At 41.1% G+C, this 27,073-nt stretch overlaps 1 protein-coding gene across 1 annotated transcript in view; it reads left to right on the forward strand.

Annotated features, from left to right (window-relative positions):
* ctnna2 (catenin (cadherin-associated protein), alpha 2) overlaps nucleotides 1-27,073 on the forward strand; it is a 303,521-nt gene that overhangs the window by 18,718 nt on the left and 257,730 nt on the right. The window contains exon 2 of the mRNA XM_075462955.1: nucleotides 3,976-4,082. Coding sequence (XP_075319070.1) covers nucleotides 3,981-4,082 — 102 coding nt within the window. The 5' untranslated portion in view covers nucleotides 3,976-3,980. The remainder of the gene's footprint in view (nucleotides 1-3,975; nucleotides 4,083-27,073) is intronic.

A 27,073-nucleotide genomic window follows, 5' to 3' on the forward strand; every position in this document is an offset into this window, starting at 1 on the left:
GATGGCAGAGCGTCTCACAAATTCATTCCACGACATTTGAATTGTGACTCATGCTCTGCTCATTCTAAACATGTTGGTTGAACAAAACAGATCTAAGATGAAGAAATATTATTATTATAGCTTGTTTGGAATGCGATGCCAAAGTGACGGGTGGGTGAACCATATTGCGCACCATATTCCCTTTTAATTAATTTATTTTTTTTACATGGAAAATTTAATAATCATGTAGGATGATGCTTGTTTGAGACCTTTAATACTTTGTGAATCTTCCGTTTACATTCGCAGTGGGTTATGGTGCTTCTGAAAACCAAATCTTAACACTTTAATAAGCTAACACATCACTTAACCGCTGCACAGCACTACGGCTGAGATTTAAAGGCTTACAGTTGATGCCATTACAAAAACATTGTGTGTGTGTGTGTGTGCACATGTGACACTGTTTGTTTAATGTCAGCTCTTGTTATATTTATATGATCTCGACCAAGGTGGAGGTAGAGTTTAAATTATTCACAGGAGAGAAAGCTTTTTAAATGTATTTCAGAAGCACATTGATGGGCTCTGTGTGCTATTAAACTACATTTAGATTAAAATACATTTAAATCATTAGTGCCATAGATGACTGTCTCTTTGAAGGATGATATCCTTTCAGCCTGTTTGTCATTTTGCAAGGTGTTCTCTCTCTCTTCAACGTCCTCGGTGAAATATATTTTGCCTCCCCACTTTGAAACTCCCTTACTGTGACAACCTCTCACACCTTTAGAATTGGAAGATGCAAGTGAAAGCACCATCGACTGACATGGTGGTGACATTAACAAAGATCTCCACATGCAATAAGCATCACGAATCACCAAAGGAATGGTTTTCATTTACAGTGGTAAATGGTGTTGTTGACTTTGTTCAATATCTATTCAGTTATGAGAGGGCTGGGTCTACTAATATTCCATGTTTGTGATCTTACAAAAGGTGATGCAAAATGTCCATCACGCATATTTTACACGTACAACCCCAAACTGTTTAGTTTACAACAACGTAAAAGTTTTTCCCATCCTAGAAGTTTAATCTTAAGAATAAGAAGAAGATGGTGTTAGTTAATTAAAAATCACAGCCTAGTTGACTTGAATATTGATTCATGGCATAATCATTGCAGCTCTGGTCACGGTCTGTAGTACACATTTAGTAGGGAATTTAATTGATTCTTGTACGACTATCTACCTGATATAGAGATAAGTGGTTTTAACGTCACTGTGTTTCCACAGTTGGGCAAGCAGCACTACTTTAAACTTTCAAAATGAAATGCAGCTAAACTCTTTCCGTTCTGTCTCAAACAAAACATCTGTGACTAACCCTCAATGTCTCAACAAACAGAAACTTTTTATTCTTGTTACAGTTACATAACAGGTCAGGAATAGTTTCAGCCTCGGTCATTCATCAGTCAACTGTGTTTATTACATTACAGTAGCACACTGGTATTTTTCACTCTGCTGCTGTTATGCGGTTGGATAGTGACAGGTTCTCATGCCTGAAGCATCTGCATCAGTCCTGCTTGTTTCCATCCTGTGTTGCATGGCTCTCCCAGGAACATTTTCTAATCAGAACTTTAAAAAGGGGAGGCAAAGACGCCCAAGAATATTGCAGAAAAGATCTTCTCTTTGAGTGCGATCTACTTCTCAACTCGCTGGCTTAAAAGGAAATGCTATGTTGCCGTTAGCTTGGCTGTTCCGACATAAGAATGAGATGAATGCTTTAATCTACCAGTGACAGAAATGTAACCTGATAAATTCGGCTATTAGAATGAGCTTTCCCACTTTAAGATATTAATGTTCTGTTTCATTCGGTGCTTCAAATTCACAAATATGACTGTTCTCATTTACCAAGAAAACGAATCAAAGGACTTTAACTGCATAAGCATTTGCCCTCTCCTTGCCACACCAACACCCCATCTGTAAATGGTCAGAACATAGAAAACATGCATGGTTCTCTTGGGTTTTGTCAAGGTAGTGCGCGTCACCAAGTCTGATTCATTGTTCCTCTCCTCATTCCCTGCGGTGTTCTGAAACTAGATTTAAAAAAATAAATTGAAAGAAATGACACCAGCATCTTTTACTTTTTTTTTTTTTTTTTTTTTTTTTTTTTTTTTTTTTAAAAACACACCAACACTGTTGGATGCGTGAGCAGCTTTGCGTGTGCATCCGTTGGCAATCATACGATTGTAAAAACTTTAATCAACACAGGTTCTCATTGCTTGTAAATCCTTGTTCACACCATAATGAAATAAACTCAACCCTTTCACTCTAAATTAAACTCTGAACTATAAAGTAGACTCATGGCAAGTGTAAGCTAATGATATTTCTCAATGAGCTTACCTGCTTGGCGTTGGTTATGTGTGTGCCCCCCCCCCCCCCCCCCAATTTGACAATATCAGCAGTGGTGGTAAAGTAAATTTCACTAGGCTCAGTAAGTAAAAATGTTAAAAAAGTACAGCAAGGCTACTTTACAACCAGCCACATTTAACGGTGATAACCCCCTACTGTAAACATAAAACTCTGAAAGTACATGTATCCTTTGATGCATAAAATTACAAAAATCTTATGAGACAGGATTGGACCGTCATGCCTTTGGGATTCGCCGGACCTCAGTCAGTGTGTTCTTCTTCTGGCCTGAATCCACAATCTTCTTCTGTTAGCAAAGGGACGTGATCCCATAGGAGTGTCGATCATTTTCCATCCATCTTTTTTGGTGTGCAGCGCAGTTAAATGCCTAGTCATATCCGTTTGGGGGCTTTTCCCCTGCCAAACCCATCTATCAGGACAGGACTGTAAGCTTACATAAATATAAAGGCTCATACCGTTTGAGGACTCGCAGTGATTTCATCAGTATTGCCATGTTACCAGATATTTCCCCCTGTCCAACCATCTTTACCCTCTGTGTGTTGTATTCGGAGCCTCTGGCCCAGATCTGTCACTCTCCAACACATTCTGAGTTCTCTTCTGCCTCACTTACATTGGCAGTGGACTGGGCTTGTCCCATCTGAAACGCATCCCTGCAGTGACAACAGAGTGCTACCCACATGCCAGATGTTCAGGTCTAATATTCATCAAAAAAAAAACAACACCATGGAAATAAATTACAAATTAAAGTGCAGATTGTGTCCAACACTGACTCGTATTGCAGAGTTCAGAGCATTCCCAGAATTACTTTTCTACAATGAAGAGGCTCGTGAGAAATTATTCGAGTAAACTGAACGAGTCGACTCTAGTCTTGATTTTTGTCTCCACCGATTCAATTAGTTTTTTCTCCTTTTGCTTAATTCATACACTGTTCCCTTTTTTAATTTGAATGTTCTCGTAAGACAATGCTGCAGCAATGCGGTATTTGAACCTGAAAGGTTTTAAATAATCAAAATGCTGCTCAGGCTGTAGACAAATGTAGGCCAGAACTCCTCTGAATGACAACTACCTTTACAAATGTTGATGAACACCACAACTCTCTCTCATCTTGGGGATTATCCTACCAGTGACCCATAACATATGAAAATTTAATTAACTTATGGGTAGGGTAATGATCCACTCTTGCTTTATAGTTTTGTGTCGTTGGAACTGTTGGATGCGCTCTGTTTTATTTGATTAACCGAGCCAGGATTTGTTGACTGTTGCCAGACTCCCCCCTAAAACGCTGCTTTCAATAGAAGTGATCCACAGCACAATGTAGCCTCACAAAAGCTCCCACCATCGTCAAAGCCCGACCGAGTCTGACTCAGCCCAATGTCTCGAATAGTCTCGCCGGCTTTATATACCTGTTCATTTAGTGTAAAATGTGTTGGCTGCTTATTTTCAAAGAAACCGTTGAACTCTTGTGAACACTATCCTCATGTTACCTTCAGTCCCCTTGGATCTTGTGTTATAATACATTATGCATTTTCTTTTGCTCAGTTAACCAGTTTTTAGATCATTAATAATATCCTTTTGATGCCAACAGAGATCATGACGACCGCCACTTCCCCGATCCTGTTGAAATGGGACCCGAAGAGTCTTGAAATCCGCACCTTGACGGTTGAGAGACTTCTGGAGCCCTTGGTCACACAGGTAGTTCAACATACTCTTTGCTCTGAATTTAGGTTGGCATACAGGATGCAAAGGTGTGCAAATCATTTAAATCTTATATTTGATGATAATTAGAAATGGTACAAAGGCAACGGCATTCATCAAGACTTTGAAAAGGAAATGTGATGTTTTTTATGTATTTACTTTGAATTTGATGCCAACATGTTTTGAAAACATTTTAACTTTTAAAATGAAAATATGAACTCTGCTAGAATAGAATAAATTCGTAAAATTAATGGCATTTTGTATTTCTGATGTTAGTCACTTTTTCTTTTTTTTCCAACCAAACTGAGGCTAGCGTGTGCCTGTCCCTTCATATGACTTTCACCCCACTGAAAGTAACACGTTTATGTTACTTGTTCTGAATTAGTAAAATTGCCAGAATGCTCTGGGAGGGAAAAGCAGAAGGACGGTCATCCAGAGATGAAGCTGAAACGTTCAGATACTGCCACATTATTGGAAAACGAAGCATGTTTTAAAGGGGCTGTAGATGCCACAACCTCAAAGTAAAGAGCTAACTGCACTATGTAATGGCATGGATTTGCATGATACATTGCATAGTGCATGATACATGGAAAACTTGAACATGTGTAAGTTGCCATTAATGCCTATAGCTATATGTGGTGTGTGTGTATTGCTATTTTTAATTCAATTCAATTCATTTTTATTTATATAGCGCCAAATACAACAAATGTCATCTCAAGGCACTTAAAGGTAGGGTAGGAGATCCTGGATTTTGAGTCCAGCGAAGCTGCATTTTGAAAATAAACAGGTAAAAAGTCCCAACCCTTTTCTTTACTTTCCCCCCGAAGGCACGCCTCTAGAGTACATGAACGAGCACGAAGGTGCACGAGCGCTGTTCTGACAGCAAGCATCGATCGTTGCCGTATTTAGTATTTAGTATATGATAACTATACGTTTAATAATGCTAGGTGCTAGCCAAGCTGGCTCTAATTTAGCTTCCTGCCAAGCTTCTGGACGCGTAATTCGTTCACGGAGCAGGGTACGCGCACAGGGGGAAGGAGGGGGAGGGAGGAGCAGATTGCAGTTTGATAGACGGCAATCATTGTGAACGGACCGTTCACAATGATTGGATACTGTTTTTCCTAGATTGTACGTTCTAGAGGCCACTAAAACTTTTCATATTTGTGTCAAAACTTTTAATTAATTGGTTGCAATGGGGGTGTGAAGAGTATTTCAAGCAATATGTAAAAAAATGTTCCAGAAAAAGATCCCCTACCCAACCTTTAAATGATAAAGTCCAATTCAAGCCAATTGGAATTCAATTCATTGTAATTATAATTATTTATAAAATAATCCAATTTATTTATATAGAGCCAATTCAAAAACAATTTCCTAGCTAAGGAAACCAACAGATTGCACTGAAACATGTCCTCAGTCCAATCTCCCGTCCTGAGCGTTTTTACAAGGAAGACCTTGTTTTTTTTCAGCAAAATAATATCGTACCACATTCTTCACAATTACTGGTGCTTACAGAGCTTTTTGCAGAAATAATGCAACACAGTGGAGGGATACACACACTCGTCTCAACTCTTTTGAAAAAAGCTGCCGTTACCAAATTCAAAATTTGTATTTACTTTTCAAAAACAAAGAAAACTAAATCTGAGCTTCAACGTTTGATGTGGGGTCTTTGTATTGTTCTTAGCTGGATACTGGGTTTAAACCACAAGCAAATGTTAATTTTTTTTGGTTTTTGGTCACATTCGACTCAGAATCACAGCTTTTCTTGGAAACCGTAGTGAGACTACAACGAAGAAAGCCATGCTTGTGATTGTGCAGCTCAGTATGAGAGCAAAGTGATTGCTTAAAGATGGAGCGTTTTTGCTTGTCAGAACTTGTTACAGCAGTGTTAAAGTGCATTGGGCTACAGCCAGACACTATGGCTCATTGGCACTGACTTTGTTTACCTTCTAAACTGAACAGATGGCCTGACAGGACTTCAGTCACCGCAGCTCATTGTGACAGAGTGAGTGTGACGAGGGTTGATGTGTAGATTCAGATCCAGATTAGTCGGGTCACCAAAAAAAACCCCAGACAAAATAAATTAGTTAGTATATTAGTTTAATTAATCCACCTTCAGCTCACCTGACTAATGTCTAATGTCCTGTTCATACCATTTAAAAGCAGCTGAATTGATGTTAATGATAACCCTGACCTGAATGATAATGCATTGCTTATGACCTCTGCTTAATCTTCTTTTTTTTCTTACATTTAATACATTTACAACATTTATTCTTTGCATGTTGTTTGGAAGGCATGATGGGAATAGGTGCACTTTGGGTGGTTTACAGAGATAAGTAGGAAATCCAAAATCTTTTTTTCCCACTTCTGGAAATGAATGCAGCCGCAGTTCCATTAAATAATTATGTGACAAAGATTTCAACTGCGGGGCATGACGTTTCTGTCCCCCTCTGAAGAAAAACGTAAGAGTTGTCCAGTAATGACAGCGCTGTGATCACTGAGGGTACCAGCAGCCCCCCCCCCCCAGTGGCCTGATGTTCTTTGCTAGGCTCAGAGTGCTTTTTTAAATTTTTAATCAAACCCCCATTCTTTTAACTTGATGCATAATCTTCGCAATGTTGCGTTGACATTTGTCTTGTCTTTCATCTTTTGGCTTTGATGCTCCTTTTGCAACACCAGCATGCATTGTATGGATGACACTTGTCAAATTCTGTTTCATTTTCATCAAGTTGTCGTCTGAAATTTTCCAAAAGCTTTATTTGAATGCATGTTATTGGCATTCTGCGGAAGAGTGTTTATATTTTTCAGACAGGAAAAACATGATACTACACTGCATTTTCTCATGTGTTCAGCTAATTCTGTCAAACTGGCCGTTTTATTATATCCATTTAAGGCGGAAGCCATCATGGAATCTGCCTGGACCTGACCTTTAGCTTTATCTGTCATGGTAACATTGAAAGTGTCTTTTTTTGCTCTCTTTATTGTGACAAATGTGTGCTATTATCAAGCTGTGAGCATGTGTGTACCTCAAAATGAAATGAAATAGAAATTCATGTGAAGAATACCTTATTTATCTCAAAGGAAAATGCTATAGTTGCAGTAATTATTTCTTATCCAAACAATCATTATAGGCTATACTTAGTTATGGCTGCTGGTAGGAATGACCTCCTTGTTCTGTCACTGTGTAGTTGAAGAAGCCTCTTAATGAACACGTTTGAGCACAATGCAGTGTACAGGGTGGTCAGTGTTGTTCTTTATGTTCTTTATGTTCATTAAGTTGTGCAGCATCTTTTTCTCTGTATGATCAGGTCCAGGGGGCTCCAGAACAGTCGTCAGCACAGAGCCAGCCGACTTTATCGGTTTAAGTTTCTTTGAGTCTCTGGCTCTGATGCTGCTTACCCCAACAGATGGCTGCAAAGCAGACGACACTCTCCACCACAGACTTAGAAAAGATGTGCAGCATCTTGGTGCAGCCATCGAAGGACATAGATTGTTCGCACCTCTCCAGTGTTGCTTTAATGCTCCATAAGAGTACTCCACCTTACTTTTTACTTTGAAAATGAATTGCATTTACACAGGACACTTCAAGACACTAAGCAACAAAATGCAAAAGGACCAGTTTTGAGAATACACAGTAAGATGTGGGCCAGTTTTCTCTATAAGAAGTGCAGAACAATGAAAAACTCCCCAGGAGATTATTTAATGCAACTCGAAATGGCGCTTTATCAAGCCATTGGTGTTGAAGTGAAAGGTAAGCTTAAACCTTTACTCTCAGTTTAGTTTATAACCCATCTCTAATATAGATTAGGGTTATATGACTTGAGTTACTTATCGTCCTTTTTTTTTTTTCCTTTTCGAAAAATGGGATCTAGGAATGCAGTTTCTCAGGATTGTTAAAATCGTAATGGTCCGTGCACCTCCTGTTTGTTATATTGTGACACTACAAAAGCATCTCATAAGCCTATTAGCAAAAACACATTTAGGATTTATTGTATCTACTCAATTCCTTCTATAACGGCACAAAGAGCAGGTACAGAAGATCAAAGAAAAGCAGAAATACAGTAGCAGAAGCTGGGTATAAGCAGGTCTAAGTTAAAGGTGTTTTTGCTGTAATTGGACTAGATGAAAACTGACAAAGAACCGCCAATATGTTTGTTTTTTTTTGCTTGGAAGAAAACCCAGACGTTATTCTTCACCTGGTGTTACCTCACTCCTTTGAAAAGCATGCATCAAATGTCCAAAGGAACCTCGATAAAGCACAAGGTTGGCCTGAGATTGAAATATCAGCAGACGGAAAGCACACGTTGGCCCACGTTTAGAGTTGCTCTGCGTGTATTTGTGTAGTCGGCCACATATGGTGTTTGTTCCCTCTGAGCAGTCGTTTGAGTGACAAGAAGGTAATTGCTTGGTGTCAGGAGGACGAAAAAGGCTGATGAGCTTCTTCTTTTAACTTGTAGTGATTATTACGGAGTTCTTCTCCATGGCGATGCCTGACTGCGCTTACAGCAAGCTGTGTGTCTAACTGCCAAACAATTTCTTATTTCAAAACAGACGTCCTTCCTTTGACGTCTTCATTTCATGCGCGGAAAATAAACAATGATTTTTGGATTCATTCAGAAGGCTGTTGGGCCATTCTGTTTCTTTCGGTGTTGTAGTGTGCTTCAAAGTACACTTTATTTACTACCGCCTTTAGTTCCCTCCATCTGATGAGTGATATTTGTGAATTGACAGATTTAGCACTTTATCATCATATAGCATCCACCTTATTGCACAGTGGCGGCACAAAGATGAAATTGTGACTAACTCCATTTCCTTCACAGCCACGGGAATAAGTACAATTATAAGCTCCGGTAGTTCATCTTTTTTATTATTACAGTGGAAGTGTGAAACATTTTGGGATGCGAACCAGACACTCTGATTGTTTTCCCGTCAATTCGGATGATTCACTGTGTTTGGATGGGCCGCCTCGGGAGGATAGACAAACAGCCTCACCCCCGACTGTTCTTGAGATAGCAGCCTCATTTGTCTTGGACCAAGCTTCCCTCACCCCAGCCGCAGAACTGGGCAGGTCCAGAGCTAATCATGCTGAGGCGCTCACTTTATCACTGTGTGTGAAGGCAGCCTGCCTCTGATATAAGCATTTTTATACTGCAGGCTATGCCGATACTTTTAAAAGAATTATAGGGCAGCAGCCTTTAGACGCAGGTGGTATAAGGATATGTGCTGTGTAAGGAATGTTTACTGCAGGCCAGACCTGATGACCTGTGGTCTGGAAACATGGGAGATATGAATAGTGGTATGAATGAATACAAATGAAATGAAGAAATTTGGTTTAAGGGAAAAAATAAAAAATAAAATAAAATAAAAATGGGATCGCTTTGATTTTTACCACAGAAGATTATGATTGATATTAGGAACGCTGGGAATTTTATCAGCTTTACTCTGTTTAGTTCATTATTTGATGAATGGTTTTCAGTGCAAGCTTTCACTTCACTTTCTGGGTGTCATGATATACTTAAAGCAAGATGGTGGATGGTGACTGCACGGCCACTGAGCTCATTACAGACTAAATGCTTTTCAGGGAGGCTTTGTACTGTATGTGTGGCCAACAGAACAACATTGTGCGTTAGCTACAGTATTCTTTGTTCAGGCATGTAACAAGAAATGCTACTCTTCACAAGCACAGCAAAGCACAGGCCTTATTAACACATGAGTACATATGCAGATTGCACATGTGGAGGTCAAGAAATGCCACAAAACATACTCGCCGTTAATAAATGGTTAAAGTAGGCAAGGGTCACCAATATCCTGTTAATGTGTCCGCGTTTCCATTCACGCTCACACTGCCATTCCAGTTTCCACTTTTTCAGCTCCTCTTTTTGTGCGCTGACTCTGCCCAACATTTTCGATGGCATCGCACAAACGGCCAGATTTTCCGATGAACAATTTGAGAGTTGGAAACTTATCTCTTATCTTTTTTCCAGAACATGTTACGAAAAGCTCAGCTTTTGGCCAACTTGTGGTAGATCACTGAAGTAAGCGGAGTGCATCTGTGTTTGTAGATTAGAGCAGTATTAGGTCATCTGCACAACTGGCCACTTTTTTTTTTTTTTTGTGTTAGATCCCTCACGCTGGCCCATTTAGTAAAACTGCTGTTACAGTCTCACTGCTGCCTGAGCGTTGCAGGGTAATCGGCACATTTTTCTCTTTATATTGTGTAACCACTTTATTCAATTTTACATTTATAATATTTTTAGCGATTGGTTTTTGTTTTTTTTTTACCTTGGAGCCATAAAATTTGAGACATCACGTGACACATTGAGACCTACCTGAGATTTGTAATTTGTATGTAAATTCACGTTGACGTTGTTGATTAATTCTGAATTGGATGAGGTTGTTGACTGTACTACGGCATCATTAATGCATTTGAAGATAGATAACTGCGGCCCGACTAAATGCAGTTTTCTAATTAAGTCAAATATTGTTTATTTCCAACAGTGTTCGAGGGAAGGTGGAGGGGCAACAGCAGATTCCTTATCGGCTTTCTCTTTTCAAAGCTATTATTATATTGTTCTTTGGAAATTCGCCAGCCATTGACCTCTACTTATAAATCTGACACCATATAGTCTGTAGTCTATAGTAGGGAATGCTAATGAAGTGGGGAAAAATCTTCCTTATTCAAATATGCAGGGTGATTGGTGTTGGTGTTTTATTAGATTGCTGCCTTTTCTCTGTAGTTTTAAATCTTCTCATAGCTATGTGTGTTCAGTCTTTGCTTCTACGGTGCTTTTTTTCCCCTCACTCTGATGCTGGTTTAATTCGGCAGGGTCACCCCTTTCAAAGATAAAGGAGCGGTGACATCACCTTCACTCTTCTCAATTTCTGGACTTCAGTCTTAAAACTGTGAGCCTTTGTTTCCTAATTAAAGGAAAAACTTGTTGTTTGAATTTGTACTAATTTGCTAAACTGCGGCCAAATGTCCTTGTATTGAGCTTTGGTTTTATCGTGGTGCAGTCAGATGGAGAAGCTTTGGTAGTCTGCACGGTGAAAAGCTGTCGTTGGACATCCCTGTTTGACTTTAATCAGTGTGTCTGTTTTATTAACTCACAAATTCAGTCATTCTCAATAGTTGTGAACTCAGATTATAATGTCCAATCTGAAGCCATACTTTGTTTTGAATGTGACCTGTTCCTCTCTTATTTGTTTCTTAATTGTTGCCATTGCCTGTGTGGTCGAACCTGCATTGCTCAGCATTTTTAGAGTAAATCAAACGAGGAAATTGTCGGTTCTTTTAAGGAGACCGATCAAAAAGACTCACCTCCGTACGAATTCTAACTTTTGGAGGATATTTCCAGCTATTGGGATGTTGGCTCGCTAACATGACGTTCCCCCTCCGTGTGATTGAGTGAAGAGCTTCTCTGCTGCACTGGCTCTCCAGTTCACCAGATCAGTAAGGGCTACTAAACCATTTTCTGGTTGGGGTTTTCTTTCCTTCGGGGTCTTCGACCCATCAAGCTGCTTCTGATCCTCTGACATAGTCATTCTTGGTGATTTCTCATGCCAGCGGTCTGTGTAACCTGCTGCTCTAAACGGATGTTATACCTTAGAGATAATATCTTAAGTAATAGTTCTACATCTTAAAATGACTTGATGGTAATCTGTGCTTCATGCACAGTTTATTCTACTGCAGGACTATATAAAGGCATTCAAAATGCAGACGGCTGAAATATTCTGGGATATTTGTAAAGAGTCTGGTTCTTTGTCACCTGGGAAAATGTTGCATGACCTTGACAGCTTTCAGGAGCAAATAGGCTTCTGAAAACGGAAGATGCAATGAAGTTATCCAACATAGTAACACAAAACATTCATATTCATTGGTGTACATTCGATGCATTCTTTGTATAGTTCACTTGGCTTAATTTCAATCAAGCTGGAAAGATACTTATCCTCAACATATTGTCTACACTGGGGTGGACCCCTGAAGGGTAGAGTTGGCTTTCAACAGTCAGTGATTTAACCCTGTTTGTTTTCATGTGTCATCCGAGCTCAGTGTTTGGCTTTGACTTTTGGTTGGCACCTGACACACTTACACACTCTCTAGTCAAGTGGCTTCACGTAAGGGGAGGGAAGATGACGGCGGCCGCGAGGGGATTAAGGCTTCATGCTGCATCACTGTCATAATCCATTAAGCTAGCGGAAAAGAAGGAGGTCTGGGCCTCAGACGGAGGCAAAAAGGGATGCTATACTTCTGAGAGTTTTCAGACTCCTTCTTTCTCTCAGAGTTGGGTAATTTGAACAAAGTTTGGAAAGTAATCATAACATGATGGTAGCCTTTTGACAACAGTGCTATGGAAATTACAGGATAGGATTTCGCTTTACAGGATTGGGGTGTCGCAATTTACCAATTTATTTGATGATACTTCTCTGCAGACTGAAGACAAACTAAAGTATTTTGACATATTACTCTCAAAAGTATGATTTAGACTCCGAACAAACGGACGCTCCGTAGATCTTTTTCCAAAATCTTTAGAAAGAATGCAAAATATTCTGGCGTTAGTAGCTCTTTTGTTTTGATTCCTTGTTTGAATATTGATGACAGTATTTCTAAGAGGCTTTGGAGGCTTTGAGAAGCAGTGATGTGTGAAGGCATCTGATGCACTCCATTTTCAAGGAAGTAATTCTTAATGAGCTCTACAGAGAAACAGGAACGGGAAGGACGGCCGGTTTAACCTCGACATCATGTCCAGGCCGCACTGCAGTTGGCCACCAGTGGTTTGAAATGGTTAGTTTTTGTAGGTTTTCCTTTTTCTTTTGGATTGTAATTGGTTATCAGCAGTGAAGTGGAAAAGAGAACAGGGGGGGAGGGCAGAATGGCGTGGCCCAGACTCATGGGGTCCAAAGTTTTGAGTTGTTGTTCTTGAAGGCAGGCGACAGTGTTGTGACATGGTTCAGTACATACAGAGATCTAAGACCTTTTAATGTTTTCATCTAAATATGAATTCAGTTTGTTTTCAGTGTTTTTCTCATTATCCTAAACCACTAAATTGAGCTCCGGTCTATCCCATTACATTCAGTGCTCGTTAAGGTGCTTCTGTAGCTTGGCTGGAGTTGGCCTGTGTGCAATTAGATTAATTGAATATATTTAAAGCGTGCACATGTCCCCATAAGGTTTCACAATTGATGGTTTAGGTCTTAAAGGAAAAACATTAATTGGCTGGCTGTGTCAAAGCACAGATATATAGATTAGAATATTTCTGTATTTCATTATAAGTGCCGAAAGCATTAAAGCCTCTGTCTTTGCAAAATTGAAGAAGTTTGGAACAAGAAAAATGACTCATTCATCTTTGTACATACACCAAACTGTGTGCGGGAACTGCCGTACGTAACCTTTTTTGTACATGGTTTATATATGAGACCCCTGGACTGGTGCAGCCTGAGTCAGGACTCGAAACCAGTAACATATCTCTGGATAGACCTGAAACCTGGAACTGGATGCCCCCCCCCCCCCCCCCGGCTGGTTTGAGCTTGAATATTTCTATCGAGAACAATATGAAACTTCCACAGAAAAGGTGTAGAAAGCTTGAAAGATCGTCCCCAAAAAAGACTCGAAGCTGATATTGCTGATTATCTTGTTAATGACATATCAGTTTGTCACTATTTTCTCTGTGGAAATATTATTGTAATCTCCAATTTCCTGTGTCCTTTTTAGGCACGATACAATTGGATTGCTCACAACTCCTCTCTGTCAAACCAAAGGCACGGTTATGTTGTTAAATATTGGTATTGTACCCCTAAAGCATGGAACTGCCCGAATTCTCCCCGAGTTGGTCTCGCTCCTTTATATACAAATTAAAAGCTTCCTGTAAGTTATCGGTTGATCTGCTCGTGACATCAGTCCAAATGCGCAGGCGACTGATAAGGATGATAGCTCTGTCTTTATGCAGTGTCCCTGTTGGCGTTCGTTATTGTCCTTTCATGAATGCCTGGAGGTCAGTACTGGGTCCTGTGAAACGCACTTCCATCCTTCTTCGGGCTGTGTCTTCTGACACTTTGCTATTTCAGCATACGGCTGCCCCAGGGTCCTGAACAGCAGCTATGTACAGATGCTGCTCGCCTTCTGTAATAAATTCACTACATCAGGAAAGATGGCCTGAGAAACAAAACCCTTATGATTGCAGTATTTTATTAACAAGCACAGTCTCAGTTGGCCACTATGCTCTAGAGCTCAAATATAGGAAATACTCGTTACTTGATTTTATCGTTTCATCGACACTTTCTTTTCCTCTGCCTAATTGATGTCATATATGATTTGGATTCACTCATTTTTAACATGTCATTGTGGGAAAGGCACAGGTGCAAGTCATGGCATTAATGATCCTTCTGCTGTATCCACGTCAGCCCTAATCGTGTAACACTTAACCAGCCGTCAAGCTATTTTACCATTGTAATACAGGACCTTGACAATTCCTATTTCTGTTTCAAATCAATGTTTTGAATAACCTAAAATCATTTGAAATGGTGACACTCTCGCCTCTCTACAGCATTAGGTTTTGAGCTAAACATCAGGGGATTATTCCGGCACCCAGACCGCTTTTGGTAAAGATTTGTCCATCCGAACGCATGAGCAATTCCTTCCTAGATTTGAATATAGGGGTTGAGAGATTTCTGTCGTTTTGGTAGCGCAGCTTTTGATAGACGACGAAACGCATGTCGCTCACAAATAATTCCGGTATTGCAAATATAAATATTGTAGTACAGTCTTTCCCCACAGCTGAACCTCCAGGTTTGTGCCGCCCATACGAATGAGGCTGCACGATGACTGTAGATTTTAAAGATGAGAAAACTCTGACTGTGATCTGCATGCCACCTATCTGCATTGCTGCTAAGTCGGAGCTCAACTCCTTGTAAAAACCCAGACACACATTGTTTCCTGTAGCGAGAAAAAAGGCATCGAACACTGAGCATCACTCCATTAACCGTACTGTGTTGTTTTCTATTAATTAACTACACCTCTTAATTTGATTACAGGAAAACCTGTTTAGCTGAATATGTAAGATGGACTCAGATTTGGCTCAAACTTTAAAAAGAGTATTTATTGGGTCTACTTTGGCAGATAGACTTCCCTCTCGCTTTGTTTGAATCTTTGTTCAAATGTGTCATCGTTTTTCATTGTTCAGGATCAGACACATAAGTGAGGAAGTCTGTAAAGCCCCCGCATGCATCTATCCACAAATAAGAACAACAATAATCTTTGGCTTTCAGTGTAGCGTCCTTTCCACTGTTCAGATATTATGAACGGCTATTATTCCAGAAAATCCAGACATGAGAATGTTAACCTGCTGATGCTTCACGGTCGCAATTTAGTAACGTTAAATCCCTCTGGGGGACGATGCCGTTGAAAATGCAGACAATGATATCCAGACTACAAAAGCAATGATGCATCTATTGAAACAAAACAAAAAATTATTCTGTCAAGTTGTCTCCAGGTTGTACTCCAGTCAATGAACAACAAAGTGGCTTGGCTGTCGCCCCCTGACAACAAACTGGAGAATCTCTTCCTGTGCATGCTCTCCTGCGGCTTTTGCATAACATTTTCAAAGTTAAGTGCAAAATTTCAGGTATTCCATTTGTTTCTTGAAGCATGTCTTAAGTTTAAGACGGGCACAAAGCAGTAATCGACCTGAGCCTTGACGTACGAGGATGGTGACGGAGATGATTAACGCGTACAGATTAATAACCAGCATTACCAGTAAGTACTTGTCTTTTTGTAGGAGCCTGGGAGCACAAGGGAGCAGTAGAGGTGAACCCATTATCAGAATGCCTGGTTGTTGTCATTTAATCTGTGTTTTGTGAACCAGCACACACTTTTTTTATTATTTTTTTTTTTTTATTTGTAAAGCACAATGCCCCTGGACTGAAAAGACTGACGTAACACCTCTGTGTAGAATACAACTGATCTATTTGGTATTCTAAAGGACTTGACAGCAAGCAACAATCTGTTTCATGTCTTTTGTGGAACAGTTTAAGAGGAACACGGGGAGACTGTGGATGAAAGTTTAAGGAGATTCTGTATACTTGGCTGTTAGCGGGGTGAATGCACATCTACCAGTTGTTTACAGTATATGTCCGTCCTTTAATACGCATTTATGCTTTGTGTATATCCTCTTTCCATATATACAGGGGTTAGCTTGTTAAATGGTGGCTTTTTTAAGCAAGACCATATTCATGAATAATTTATTCGGTGACTTTTGCCAGCAGTTGTTCAGTATAAAACTAATCTAAGTGTTTACATTTTACAGTGTAGACTGAGTTCTTAAAATTGAAACTGCTTTACAAAGTTATATTAGCTTTACTTTGATGTGGTGTGAAGGCCAATCATTTTTCCAGCTTTAAATGTGCAGTGCAGAACCTTTACAGTCACATTGAGGCGCATATGCACGCATTGTTATTTAAGCCCATCAGTAACAGATCAGTCCGTCTTTAACCTTAAGCTGTGTACAAGTTTTGTGGCAACATTATATAATGTGTATATGAGAGAGGGTGTGATTTGGATCATTGCTTACACAAAGTATGTACTTTTTCTACCGTATGCACATTCTTTTTCATGGAAGAACTTCTTAAGACATCTCTGACCTTTTCATAGACGAGTTTCAGTGAAATGTTGTCACAGAGGTGCAACGAGGGGGCAGAAAGCAGCGCTGATCCCAATTTATTTGGCAGAGCCAAGCTCCTAAACGGAGGTGACAAGGCAATAAACTGAAGAAACTGGCAAAAACAAACAAACAAGCAAAAAGAAAAATGCTGGAATTGTTCAATATTCTGAGGGTATCAAAGCCTTTCAGTAAAGAAAAATTGCCGACTGAGGTCCTGCAACTATCCAGTGCCCCAATATGTCTTAAAATGGAAACTCTGATCCCAAGTCGTAACTTTATTTGTTTTAACGGCATCGAAAACGGAACAAAATGCATCGAAAGTTTTGTCGGCACACAGACTTTCCTTTGAGGAAACACTTCTTCATGGTGCGTATCTCAGGCCATGCAGCTTCTGTGTTTGAGCTCGCCGCCACTCGTGTCTCGTGCAACATCTTTGAAGCAGGTGTCAGCTCTGTTGAATGTTGCAGGTGGTAAAGTAGAACTTCTCACAAACAATGTGACTTATTGAGCCCACTGGATCCGAAGTTAGCGTTATGCTGCTGATAGTGACGGTGAAAGAGGGAAGAAGGGCGCAGCTGATGCCAGTGACTAATTAAGATCATTTACAAATCTTGTCTGCTTAAATTATCCATAAGTCTATTTTAAAACTCTGAGCCATGAAATGGCGATTGAGTTGTTTCATCGTTGCGTCGACAACAAATGTGCAAACCATCAAAATGAACTTGACTACCAACTGGGGATGTGCATTTCCAGTGAAAGTACAATTTAAAAAAACATTGAAGAAATGCCCCTTTTTCCCCCCCTTGTGGGCTGCTGGGTTGGTTTCTTTGACACTGATCTTTGTCACCGCACCTCTCGCTTGGAGCCATTTAAGAATGAGTATTGACAAAGCATTTCTGTGGTTTGTCTTTTGAAGTTCGCAGCATTTTGGACGGCATGGATTCTTCTATTTGTTATGAAGATCATGAGAAAATATAAATCCAAGTCAAATGAGGACTCCGTGGTGTTTTCTGTGTAATTCATTTAGATTTCAGAAGCAAAGCACTGCTGCCGAAGTCTTCTGTTTGGCCAGTCTCGCACACTGATTTCTTTTAAAGGATTAATCCATCTTTTCCGAACACTGAAAGTATTTTAAGTAGTTGGTATTATTTTGTATTTGCTCATACCTTTTTGGCTACTCAATGCTCATAAGTTACTCTGCAAAGACGGTGCGTCCTAACAGATGTTGAGCTACATCATCGGTCTCATTATGAGGGTTTAGACTTATTTGCAGTCTTGCCTTTCCAAAACATCAAGTAGTCCCGCAGATTCATTACCTGCCTGTACATCAAAAAATGTCATGCCCCAGAAAGAGTGAAATAATGTGCCTTATAGCAAATGATAATGAAGGAGTGGGAGGATAAAACGGAGCCATGAGCTAAAGGGTTACTAATGAGGAAGTATTATGGGGGCACTGAAAGTCTGACGCACTTAAAGCGGAGTGAATGACTTTTAGAGGTTCAACTGGGGGGGGGATCGTTATTGTAGGAAACTCTAATTTCCATCAACTTCGCTTTCCTTCTGACTCTTTTCTTGAAGCCATTTCCATTTGTGAGTGCTCATTTTTACACAGACATTTAATGGAAATGTCAGAGAAAATAAATGGATATCGGAGGAAGACTTGATAGAACCCCCCCCCCCCACACACACACACACACACACACAAAAAACAAAACAATTCAGCATTTCAACAAATCCGACAGTTTATTAACGTGTGAACTGAATGAGTGAAGCGTCATGATTTCTTCAATTTAAAAAAAAAAAAAAAAAAAAAAAAAAGAAATCGAATGCATACTTCAGCTCTTCTTCATTCCACAAGAATTGCTCTGCATTCATCTTTAGCCTCTAAATCAAAGCATGTTTTTTTCCTTTTTTTTGGGATGCGGGAGGAAACGACCATCATTGTGCACTCTGCGAGGTCGAGAATGTCAGAGCTTGACACTTCTGCAGTGTTACACTTCCAGCTAAAACCTGTCATTTTGGCCACCTAAACCCCACTCAGATACTACTTTTATGCCCACTAATCCTCACTGCTTTGCACTTCAGCACTTGTTAACTTCAAAAGATATTTTAAGGAAGAGAAACTGAGTCTTTGCTGGTGGGGAAAGAAAAAAAAATTGAAAGAAAAAAGGTTTTTGATCTTCAGCTCTGCAGGATTTCCTGTCAGATGCACCATAAGCTTTATGTGCTGTATAATCATGAGTGCCTCTGATTACTCGTATCTTCCCACAAATTGTATTGTTTCTATAGCAACACACTTGGTGAACACTCGGTTTACGAGATGGCCTGAGGTCATCGTAGCAGTGCAACATGTTTTGACACTGACCCTCGACAGTTAGATGGTTTACTCACCAGCTTGGAAAAATGTCGAGGGTGCCCTGCCTCCTCCTGAGCTTTTGTACATGATGCACAGTTCACTCTTGGTGTAAATGATCTCATCAGTAATTCAAGGAGTTATGTCATGTACTGTATTTCACTAACTGGATGAAGGATTTCCAATCTCTTCAGAGCTCTGTATATTTGTGTGTGTGTGTGTGTGTGTGTGTGTGTGTAGCCACACATAAAATTTCCATTTAAAAACAACAACAAAAAAATTATAGACATTTTTGTTATATGTGCAACAAAATGTTGCAAATCGACAGAATATGTACCCTTACTATAATATGTGAAGCAGAAACAAGCAAAAGTGATGCGTAAATGAGTGAAATTAATACCAGTAGAACCTAAATTGACAATAACAAAACACTGAATTTTGTTTCTGTCTCACTCTCGGTTTCACTTGTAAACTGAGCATCTCTTCAGAATTAGCTAAAACTGTGTTTGGTACAATTATTTCACATCGTTGGGCAGACGGTCCGAGCAGTCGTTTCATCAAAACACTCAAGAATCTCACGAAGAACGGTTCCATATCTCGGCTCACCAACACAGAGTGTCAGAGGACACAGTGGACACCCGAACATAGGCAGCAGCACACTGTCTCCTAAGGCTCTGCAGCAAGTCAGAGGAAGAGCATGCGAGCGGAAAGTCCTAAACACACTTACACAAAAATAACAGCAGAGTCCTAAACACAGCAGTCTATAATCAGTGTATATTTTTTATGTAGTTTAAACCCAAACAAACTAGTTTTAGTCCTGTTTAGTCGCTGCCCCTTGGCACACCAGCACAGAGGTTTCCCAGCTTTGTGGGAAGGTGTAGCTACATCGCCTATGCTCATCTGGTGCATCGATGATGAAGCCCCCCTATCCTACAGCAAGTGAGCAGGAACTTTGAAGTCAGGATAAAATTGATTGCGGTACATTAAAACTGCGACTTAACACCGAATGTTACAAAATGGCTTTCGGGATGTTCATCAGAATAAACAAATACTAACCCGAGCGAACTCCCTCAGCCGCAAGTAACGTGATAATTCACATAGATGCACACACCCTTCCCTAATCATCAACAGTTAAATCATCGCTCATCCAATAAATGTGAGTCGCAGAGGCTGAAGGCGGAAAATTGAATGGCTATGCAGAGCCACAGGGATTTACTACTTACTGGAGAGCCCACTGGTCAGTGCACTGTGGAGGAAAGGCTGCATGGCATTTAAAACTATTGATCAGCAGTAAAATGGGAGGGCAAGGCGCATCACTACTTCCTATGTCTGAAGGAAACATCAGCCTTACTACTGCAGCAGTGAAATGACTTCTGGGTTCCCTCTTAGCATTTTCCTTTTTGAATCCGCAGGTCATCGGACGGTGGGTGCATTTATACGACTGAATGACATGAAAGAAAGTGCCTTATGCCCCTTTTCCACCGCCAAGCTAGCCCTACTCCACTCGGTTCGATATAGCCCGACACTACACCACACGACACGGCACCAGTTACATTTCCTTTTCCACCCAAACTGTGGCCTGGAAGTGGGCGGAGTCGGCCCGTTCACCACTAACGTGACGTCGGTTTCAGGTGACTACAAATCACGCCGCGGTTAGTCAAAAGTAAACACAACGATGGAGGCACTGGATGACATCGAAGCGTTGCTGCTGTTGCTGATTTTTCTGTGGTATGTAGTCACTGAAAACGCCAAAAGACAGCGAGATCAAAGGAGAAGAGACAGCCAGAAACGCATAGAAGAGGCGAGACGAAATACAGTCAAAAAAGAAAGGAAACTTTGGCAATACCTGCAGGATTATGAAGCAGAAGACCAGTGGCGAGCTGCAAAGAGACGATGTTTGAAGGTAAGCTAACCTTAACGGTTGAGTTAGCTTTTCAGTATCTCAAGTATAGCGTTACATCATTGTAAATTCACGTGAAGCACTAAAATATGGTGTGTTTTGTGTGCATTATAGGCGGTCATGTCAGGACGCCGCATACCGTCGGTTTGGACGTTCAACCGAACCTCCGAATGGTGGGATGTGATTGTTACCGGTTTTACGAACGCGCAGTGGGTCGAAAACTTCAGGATGTCCCAAGAAACATTCGACCATCTGTGCAACAAACTGCGTCCAGCTATAGAACTGAAAAACACAAACTACCGTAGATGTGTGCCCTTCAAGAAGAGAGTGGCTATTGCACTCTGGAAGCTTGCTACTGGCTCTGAGTATAGGTCTATTGGACATCTTTTTGGCGTTAGCATCACATCTGTGTGTCGATGCGTGCAGGACTTTTGTACTGCGGCAGAGGCGTTGTTGGTGCCAGAACAAATCCGGTTTCCAAACCAGGAGAAGTTCGCTGAAATGTCCACCTATTATGAGAACAGGTGGAGCATCCCACACTGTGTTGGAGCAATTGATGGATCTCACATACCCATCATAGCACCACAAAAGTACCACTGCGATTTTTTTTAATCGTAAAGGATGGCACTCAATCATCCTGCAAGGTGTTGTTGATGGAAGGGGCCTGTTCTGGAATGTATTTGCTGGAATGCCAGGGAGCTTGCATGACGCCAGAGTTCTGAGATTGTCCACACTGTGGGAGCTTGCCACCCGGGGAAACCACTTTCCAGCTCAAACCAGGAACATTGGAGGCGTTAGTATGGGCTACTACATCTTAGGAGACTCAGCATACCCCTTGCAGAACTGGCTCCTGAAGCCATTCCAGGACACAGGACGACTCACTGCAGAACAGCAGACTTTCAACAGAAAGTTCAGCAGAGGACGCGTGGTTGTCGAAAATGCTTTTGGCAGACTGAAGGGAAGATGGCGTTGCCTCCTGAAAAAGAATGACTGTGATCTCCCACTGGTGAAGTCAATGGTGATGACGTGTTGTGCTCTTCATAACCTTTGTGAAAATCATGGTGAGATATATGAGACAGAGTGGGATGCAGCTGCAGCAACAGCAGTTGAACCAGGGGTGCCAGTGGCACAGGAGGCTGAAGAGGAGGGCAGTGATGTACGTGATGGTTTGATGCGTCACTTGTTGTCAAACGAGTAAATGTTTATTTATGTTTGTTGACAATTACAATGCAGACATCCCCTTCTTCTTGTATCACTGAAGACTTGAATAAAGCACCTGTGATATATATTTTTCTGCATCTTTCTGACCCGGTATATTTTAAGCTTCCACTTACATCACAGCACATCTGGCTATTAGGTAATCTGTACACAATAGTTTGTATATGTCAGTTAATGGCTTATTCACATTCTCCTATTGTCAAAGAATTTACACCTGTAAGCACATTATGTAAGCCAGGTAAAGGCCCCCAGGATGTTGCTCACTTGCACTACACCTGTACACAATAGTTTGTATATGTCAGTTAATGGCTTATTCACATTCTCCTATTGTCAAAGAATTTACACCTGTAAGCACTCAGGAATTTTGATATGGTCGAAGTGTAGCTTACACTTAAGCTCTGAATAAAGCAACTGTATTGTTTAGTTAAACCAAGCGCTTTATTAAAAAAAAAAAAACAAGACAAAAGTACACAGTACACAGAAAAATCACTCTGGTGGTTGGGCTGCATTGCGGCCCGCGAACGCCTGCACAAGCTGGCCCAGCACTCCAAGAAAGCCTTGGTTAAAATCAGCAGCAGCAGCAGCAGCAGCAGCCGCAGCCTCTTCTTGTCATTCTTCCCTCCTTGCTTCCCGTTCTTCCCTCCGTGCTTCTTTGGTGTCCTCCAGAAGCATCTGGAAGTGGCGTTCCCTTTGTGTCAGCATCCTCTCCTGGTTCCTCTCATCAGCTCCCATCATCTCACGCAGGACATTGCTGTTTTCCTCAAATAGGCTCCTTTTTCTCTTGCCTAAACAAAATGAAGGGAAATATAAATGAGAGGTAGTTGACCAAAGTGGCGAAAATATAGTACAGAAAGACTTTTAGATAGAAGCTACATGGTGTGCCATTTCTTTATTCTTACCAGAACGTGGAGTGGTAGCAGGAGTTGCCTCAGATGCGACAGGCGTCGACGTCAGTGTTGGTGCCGGTGGAATAGCAGCTGTTGCCTCAGCTGCAGATGTAGATGTAGATGCAGATTCAAACGTTTCTGTAGGAACGTCGCTGACCCCAGGAAACGAACACTCATCCGTTGCACAAACCGAGTCTTGCGGGAAAAAAAAAAAAAAAGTGTGAACATACGAAAGCATACACGTAACCGCATAGGTGAGACACTGTGCTAGCCTTCCAAAACAGCGTTGTTTGCTAGCTCACTCAGAACAACTTACATGAGACACCTGTGTAACTTAACTGTAACTTTACACAAGTTAAATACTGAACATGCATTTGTTAAGATATAAACGTGGCACCAAAGGGATAAGAACAACACTTACCATTTTCCATCGCCTCCAACAGAGACGTCGCTGAATCCACGCAACTCTCCCTTCCTCGGTTCGCCGGGCGGTGTCCGTAAATTCCGTCCATTTGGTCGAACCGCTTCCACGATTTTCTGTTGGACCCACTCCGACTGTTGTGGTCCTTTACCTGCCGGTAATCGCTCTTGAGCTTTTTAAGTTTGTCTCGGCACTGCTGAGAATTACGGTGATAACCGTGGCTAGCCATTAGCTTTGCTATCTCCTGGAACACCTTTTCATTTCTCGTCGCTCCGTCAAGTTCCTTTTGTATGCGGTCCTCAGCAACCACACACAAAAAGGTCTGCACCTCGCTCACTGTCCACGGACTGGCTTTCCTTCTGTGGTCTTCCATAGTTCTGTTGCTCTCGCAGGTGTGTTTTCATCCATGGCGGGTGATTATTTAAAGCTCCCCGAGCGTCGTAGCGTGTATGACGTAATTTCACCTGACCAATCAGTGGACAGCACTGATCACGTGACGTTTTAGCACCGACTAGTACCTACTAGACCCACCTCTGAAGTAGGTACTTGCCGGGGCTCAAAATTGTAACGGGTCCCACCTTCAACCCGCGGTGGAAAAGCTCCCAATCGGGGTAGAGTGGGACCGTGTAGAGCTGTGTTGGTACAAAAATGTTCGGTGGAAAAGGGGCAATAGTCTTTAGGCAGTAGAACTCAAAGTTTTACCATTGCAATCATTTCAAGAGTCCATCTTAAGTCGGTTTAAACTCAGTTTGCGTGTAAAATTTGTAACGTAAAATTTTGCGCGTTTGTAACTAATTAATATGGAGTTGATTGTTATGGGTCGGATAAAGCGGTCTGTAAAAAAAAAATTTGAATTAGTTTGGGCTTGGATCAGCAGACTGTCTTCTGGTGGTCATTACTTTTTGTGTTTCTCTTCTCCTGTGCTTATCAGTCTTTTGAAGCATATTAAATGTCGGTATTTACACAATGATCAGTATGATCCACATCTCATGGTATATGTTGTGAAAGTTGCCAGTTATGAATTTTTTTGTTTGTGATTCATTACATTTTTTTTTTCTGGACCGGTCGCTAAATCTTTGATAACGTGTGCATTTAATGACCTGTCGGTCACTGTAACATTGTTATTCAGTGCTTTGTTTTAACCCAAGCAACAGTGCTGTTTTTATATTTTCAAATTCATTCTGAAACTATAGAAGTATGTATGTGTATGTATATATATATATATATATATATATATATAGTGTGTGTATGTATGATATTAATAATACCCGTTTGAGCATTTTAGGCTTGCAAACATTCCAAAAAACAATGCAGGTGCAGGTTTTAAGACCGATTCTAAGATCCCACCAATGACTTTCTTATTGATCTGACCTCTCAGTACCAATATGAGCCTGCACTTGCACCAAGATCCTTTGGCTGATGACTTTTATTTGTTCCAGAAAAGCTAAAGACAGGAGCTGATGGAGCGTGAGCACCCTAAAGAGCGGAGCGAGCTGCCTGAGGTAATCAGGTCAGCAAAGCGAATGACCTCTTTTAAATCTCTTCTTAAAACATACTTTTATGAAAGAAGCCCTCCTGGTTTTTTTTTTTTTTTTTTTTTTTGGGGGGGGGGGCTTTTTATGCCTTTAATTGATAGACAGTTGGAGAGAGACAGAAAGTAGGGGGCAGAGAGATGGGGAAGACACGCAGCAAAGGGCCGTCCGGTGCGGAACTCGAACCGGGGCCAGCTGCAGCGAGGACTATAGCCTCTGTACATGGGGCGGCTGCTTAACCCACTACGCCACCGACCGGCCCAGCCCTCCTGATTTTTAATTAGGCTTTGATTTTGTTTTTTATCGACTGGATTAGACCATCGCCCAACTATTTTAAAATATTCTACGTTGCATCATTTAGTGTATTGTTTGAATCAATCTTGATTCAAACAATACTTGATACTTGATCTTACTTGATTTTTTTTTTATCACATTTTCATCTGCTGCTTGCGTAAAGCACTTTGTAACATTATTCTAACATTAGAATTAGATTTATAGGGATGCATTTCCACGACTGCAGTCAGACGTAGATGAATGCTCACGCGCCCTAAATGAACAGTTTCATGAGTGTCTCTAGGTACGGAACAGAATTTGACTGACCACACTGGCCACGCCGCTCTGGCGGTGCAGAAGCAGTTCACCCCGTGCACGGCCTGTTTGAAGACTTCATGCTTTGGGAGAAAGTCGTATAGAACATTGATGCATCCCATATTTTTGCGCAATAAAATAGAACATCGTTATTTGGATGAATGTTTTAACAGACTTTTCCCCAATAAAGTAGGATTTTGACTTTTGACTTCCACATCACGTGAGGAGCTTGTTCTACAATATTGTGCGTGCAAAAAGCATCTGTGTACGTGTTCATAGGTGCCAGTTAATTGGGGGGGGGGGGGTAATTGCTTGAGAACCATATGTTTTATGTCGCTACAGCATCTGTTCACACAAACCTCTCTTCTAATTGTCTCTGTCTCTCGCCACTATTACAATGCCACATATATATGCCATCATTCTAAATCTACTAATTAGACCTCCGCATTTAAGGCTACATGCTGTCATAGAAGTTCTACTAATTAATGGCTTTACGGTCACGGGAAACGGGGATTCCAGAATTAGCTTGCGTAACGTCGACAAGTGAGTTCACTCGCTCACTTCACAGGTCACCTCCCCTCTAAAAGCCCCCAGCCTTTTGCCCTTTTTAAAAATTGCTCACGAGCAGGGTTGGGGAGTAACGGATTACATGTAACGGCGTTACGGTAAAAGGATACAAAATAAAAGTAACTGTAATCCGTTACAGTACAAGCAAAAACGATGTACTCAGATTACAGTTACATTCAGTGAGAATGGGGGTTACTTAACAGGATTACAATTTGTGCGAGGTTGCAGTGACAGAAGTACAGAGCGGCAGGGTCGGACTGGGGAAAAAAATCGGCCCTGGCAATTTTCCCCGGGACCAGCCCCCACTCAGTATTAATTAGTATCTCCAATCTAATTAAATAAAAATAAAAAAAACGAGCACAGACCGCTCATACAGTCAATGGCATGTACCCATAGAAAAAATACACACTCACACACACGTCACACAACCTGACTATCGGCTAACAACCATGATCAGTAACCTACACAAACCCAGACACATAATGGCTTGGCGGCCAGCAATCGGATAAACCAATGAAGTGAATCAATCCTGTGAAAGAATGAAAACAAGTGAATGAAACCTGCACTCACCGATTATGAAGTTAACTCTGCCAGCCCCATACTCTTGCCCCTGCTCAGCCAACTCCTTGACGTCGGGTATGGTTGCTAACGTTACGGCGGCTAGCATTAGCAACGAGGCTGCTAGGCTCGCTAAATCGGTAAGCATTAGGCTACTGAAGAAAGCTAGTCTCTTTAGCTACGTTATATTATCATCTTTCTTCTCGGCTATAAGTTAACCTTTGTTCACGGCCACTGGCCATAACCTGACGTGCTAGCTGTCAAATCACCGGAAGTTTTCACCGGAAGTACTGGCGCACACACACAAGCAAGGG

The sequence above is a fragment of the Odontesthes bonariensis genome, chromosome 4 (assembly GCF_027942865.1).
Source record: "Odontesthes bonariensis isolate fOdoBon6 chromosome 4, fOdoBon6.hap1, whole genome shotgun sequence".
NCBI lineage: Eukaryota > Metazoa > Chordata > Actinopteri > Atheriniformes > Atherinopsidae > Odontesthes > Odontesthes bonariensis.